Source organism: Phalaenopsis equestris, unplaced genomic scaffold, assembly GCF_001263595.1.
Source record: "Phalaenopsis equestris unplaced genomic scaffold, ASM126359v1 Scaffold001366, whole genome shotgun sequence".
NCBI lineage: Eukaryota > Viridiplantae > Streptophyta > Magnoliopsida > Asparagales > Orchidaceae > Phalaenopsis > Phalaenopsis equestris.
In genome coordinates this window covers 66,194-70,805 of record NW_018165805.1, presented here as the reverse complement: position 1 = coordinate 70,805, position 4,612 = coordinate 66,194, and the positions used below count along the sequence as shown (strand labels likewise).

Below are 4,612 nucleotides of genomic sequence, written 5' to 3'. Positions count from 1 at the left end.
TATATATATATATAGACACACACACACACAAGCTGACAACTCCGATATTTAATTTAAAAAAACCAAAAATATCAGTAAGATTTTTTTGATTAGCTAAGCTTTGTTGATGGATTGATTTAGTATGGTTGTCGATCCGCTATCCTTGGGTAAAAATTTATTATCGGTTGAGCCAGACTAAACAATTAGATAAAGGATGAATCATCGTAACATGATTTGTAGCTCGTTCCTCAATAAAGAGAGCTTGTGAGATGATTATAAGTCTCTGTCGTATTGTCGATTCTTGATTCGTAATGAGGAGCCTCAGTGACTTTTGCGACATAACTGACGATTTTAAAGAACTGAGTTTTCCTCAAGATGGATTTTTCAGAAGGTAGATTGCTTGTCTTTAGTCATTTTCTATATAATGTTTAACTCAAATGCTTATTTGTCTTATTTTAATTTGATTGGTCATCATTTTATCATTGATCTACCATCGACTTTGCCTCAGATGACTACGTCTGGTTGGCCTTTAGTCTTGGTTTGAATGACTGCATCTGATCGAAAAAATGCATCACTTGATCCTCTATTAGTGGGCTCTCATCTGTCGCACTTCCTCTCTTTTTGACCGTTTGAATCCCTCTGGATCCGCACTCACTTTTTTGATGTACAAAAGATATGGATATTTGACTTCTATTTTATTTGTAAGAAAATTAATTATTATTAAATAACTTTGTTAAATTATATTATAGAAATTAAATGAACAATAACATAAAAAGTTATTTAATATTTTACCCACCTCATAAAACAATTATTATAATAATTAATCTGTTTATTAATTATTCTGAGCACAGATTAGTTTATATGAACTATCGTCAGCTGCAAGTGAAAGAGGATCTCCAGCCGTAGGTGCAAGATCTGACGGTTAAGGCCATTGGAATCAATTTGCGAGGTCACCTCCAAAGCAGAGACACGTGGCTTCTTTTAATAGGGTTTAAGACAGACGACAGGATGCATAGTTAGCGATTCAATCCCGGCCGTCCAGCACCCGGTTCGCGCCTTCCTCGATATATTAAGCAGCGCATTTTTTCATTCCCGCCGTTCCTGCACCGCCGCCGCCCAATCTATTCTCCTGCTTGCTCCCGTGTTCGCGCATTGGTTTTTAAGGTATTCAAATCTCCGTCCCTCTCCGTATGCCTTCGAAGGTCTACCATAGCAAGGCAACTTTTCTTTGAAGTTATTGATGGAGTTAGGGTTTTAGTCTCTCTGCACTGAACTTAGCTCGATGAGTGATTGATATTTATTGGCATTTCTTCTATTCTGCATGCATGTATTTCCAATAATTTCTGGCTTGGCATCCGATCTATATATTCCCTTATTTGATTTCTGCGTTTAATTATTGTAGTATTTTTTTTTTTGTTTGTTTGCTTGATTCGAAGACATGGCTTTCTGTTTACTGGTTTTTTAGAGCTTCAAACGCACTGAAATGAAAGATTTTTAAACTTGACTTATTTTGTTGGCAAAATAGTCATTACGAATCCTCAGCTGAAATCATCAAAGTTGAGGATTTTCTTTAAGCTATAAGCTAGCTGGAAACGTTATTTTAAAATCAATTTAGGGAATGCAATGTTGAATTTTCCTGTGCTATTTTTTTCTTTAGAAGTGATGCTCCACAATCGAACACAGCTATGGTGAAAAAATAGGCTGGATTTTCCTGAGTTGTTACAGTCAATTGAGATGATGTACTACACATTAATCAGATAGGGGTTATAAATCGGTGTGGGTTGGCTAGGATGTCATGTGCAGGTGGCGCTCCTGAATTTATCCCAATTGTGATGAAATATATTTGATCCTGGATTATGTATAAGATTAGTACTAGATTTGTTGTATTAAATTTGTGGCTTTAAATGGGTTGACCGTACAATTTTTAGTCACTATGATTAGATAAAGAAATAATCATCATTTATGCACCAAAAAATAATATGAAAAGGACAAATTTTAGACATTTTTGGAGGTTCTTAGTTACCATTTGCTGAAAAGATAAAACAGAGAACTAGTGATAGATGTGGATATAGAGTAGAAAAGAAAAATTGTTGTTATAAATATAATTAGTGTTGATAATTATTAAACTATTGTTCATAATTATTAGTTATAAAAAGATAGTTGTCTTAGGATAACTTAACTTTTCAATATGTCTATTTTAAGAGGTGAATTTATTTTATATTTAAATTAAACTTGAGGTTGGATTATTAGGCTAGTTCTTTTAAGAAAATTATCATGAAAGTTTCAAAAGAGTTAACAAATATTTTGGATATTTGAAAAACTATTTATTGATCTAGGATAAGCCCGCATTAATAATAGTATGATCTTTAACTATGTTTGATTTGGGATTATGGAGAATGAGTTTGCGAATCCTGTTGGTTCAATTGTAGAGTCGAAAGGGAGCTTTGTGTATATGCTCTAGGTATTAGTGTTTTGAGTGGCCTTGATCTATAAACACTTATAGGATTGCCATGGCTATGAGGGCAGCTTGGTTTACTGTATGTGTCCATATGGAAAAACTTAAATAGATCCTTGAAAGTTTTGTGATGCTTATTCTACTTATTATGGTAATGCTAAAAGTGATTGATATTATCTCTATCATTTATGACAATGATATCTGCCGGATATTTTGTGATTATTTTTGGTTTGCATTATATTTGCTTCATTTTCAAGTTAATATCTCGGAAGATTCACATACATTCCACTAAATTCTCATGTATTTACATATCTAACATCAAAACTTCAATTTTTACTTACATACCTCATCTATTCATGAAAAATTGTATTTCACTTTATAATAGGTAAAACTGTGGTATTTTTGATGCGCTATGCAAGATTTGAGTGGTATAAATGTAACAAGTAAAGTTCAGGTGTTAGATATGTAAATATATAAGAATTAGGTGGCATCTATGTACATGTCCCTCATATCAAATGGTGTTTGGAACTGCTAACGTTTTGAGTGGATGCAAGTTGAATTCAGGGTTCTGCCTTATCTGTACAACTTAAGGACTTCAAAGCGTTAAGAAGGATACAGTTTTTTGAGAGAGAGCCCTATATTTGGATGCTGTAAATATGTCTAGAATAATTAATGACAAGATGGACCCCCATTCTCTAAAATCCTCCTGCCTGGGGGATGCATCTGTTGTTGAAGAAAACAGATCCTCCAAATCCTCCTCCTTGGAGAGCAACCAATGCTGTAATGATGATATCCAGCCATCAGAACCAGTCATCAATAAATCCTCAGATCAAACTAAAGACAATGAAATGACTCTGCTTTGCCAGACTCCAGCTGAAAGCAAATTTGATCCATTTGCTCCCGGCCCAGATGAATTGATGCTTGCGCCGAAGAAGATGAAGAGCTCCTACCCGCCGCTTCAGCGTCTACTGAGCCGTGATCTTATCATTAATTCTGAAGAAATTGCAGGAACTGATTTAACGGAGGATCCCAATGCTGAGGAGTGCTTTTTGGAGCTCATTTTCACTTCATTGCTTGAACTGATCATTTCAACTAAGCTTATGGAGATTTCTGTTAACAACCGAGCAGCAGAATCTGATAAAATTGAAGAATGTAAGACGCCTACATCTTTACCTTTCCTGACAGGTTTTGCAGAGACATGCCCGCCTGCTCCTAGGAGACCTACATTGTTTTCAAAGAGATTTGATCATAGTATTTGTCGAAAGCTGGATTTTGAAAGTTGCTTGAATTGAATACTAAAGCTTCTGTCATGGAGAACTTGGGTTTCCGCTTAACCATGTAAGCTTTTTTTGTGGATGCTTTCTGGAGGCCTAATCAAAGTTACAGTTTTAATGTGAAGTGTTTCTGAAGTTTTGGGAGAGGGAACTGAAAATGCCCATGAAGTACTAATATGTAGCTGGTGATTACATTATTGGCAAAAATGGGGCTCTTTTTTTTTTATGAAGTTCTGACTACTTATTGAATTTATGTAAATATGTAAGCGCTTGTAAGACTTCTATTTATATGTATAAATATGGGTACTCATGATTTGTATTGTAGCCAATGTTTGTATTTTGAAGACAATTCTGCCCTCATCGTCAGGTTTTCAGATTGTTATCTTGGAGAAAAGTAATTTTGTTGTTGTATGTAGTATTAAAGTTTTATTTTAAATTATTTGATATCATGTGTATTAAAAAAATATTGCCCGTTTTTTCTGGGGCAAGTTTTTTATTATAAGGATTTAAGACTTGTCTATGTATGGCTGTCAAAATGGCTCGTTGTTCACGAACAGCTCGTGTTCGGTTCGTTAATTTCGTTCGATAACTTAACGAGCCAAACACGAACTAAGATGTGTTCGTTCGTGTTCGGCTCGTTTTGGCTCGAATATATATATATATATATATATATATATATATATATACATAGATTTATAATCAATTAAAATTATTAATTAAAAAAATAGAGTAAAAAATATTAAATTAGATTCAAATAATACTTTAAATCTTGCCGTAATCCTTAACATTTTATGGCTACGTGATTAGGGTTATCAAAACGACTCTTTGTTTGTGAAAGGCTCGTGTTCGGCTCGCTAAGCAAAAGAGTCGAACACGAACACACTTTTTGAGCTCGAAATATAAA

At 34.2% G+C, this 4,612-nt stretch overlaps 1 protein-coding gene across 2 annotated transcripts; it reads left to right on the top strand.

Annotated features, from left to right (window-relative positions):
• The first annotated feature begins 1,059 nt into the window (after positions 1–1,059).
• On the top strand, positions 1,060–4,059 carry LOC110034163 (unknown protein 1-like). 2 transcript variants are annotated; one of them, XM_020738452.1, is made up of 2 exons: positions 1,060–1,143; positions 2,989–4,059. In XM_020738452.1, the coding sequence occupies exon 2, from the start codon at positions 3,091–3,093 to the stop codon at positions 3,724–3,726; it is 636 nt and encodes a 211-aa protein (XP_020594111.1). In that variant the 5' UTR covers positions 1,060–1,143; positions 2,989–3,090; the 3' UTR covers positions 3,727–4,059. The 2 variants fall into 2 exon arrangements, with proteins under 2 accessions (XP_020594111.1, XP_020594112.1); XM_020738453.1 differs by having other exon boundaries at positions 1,064–1,143; positions 2,999–4,059.
• Positions 4,060–4,612: the final 553 nt, after the last annotated feature.

Bases quoted from the DNA above. Each gene is read 5' to 3' on its own strand.
- LOC110034163 (XM_020738452.1), top strand. From the start codon at position 3,091: ATGTCTAGAATAATTAATGACAAGATGGACCCCCATTCTCTAAAATCC.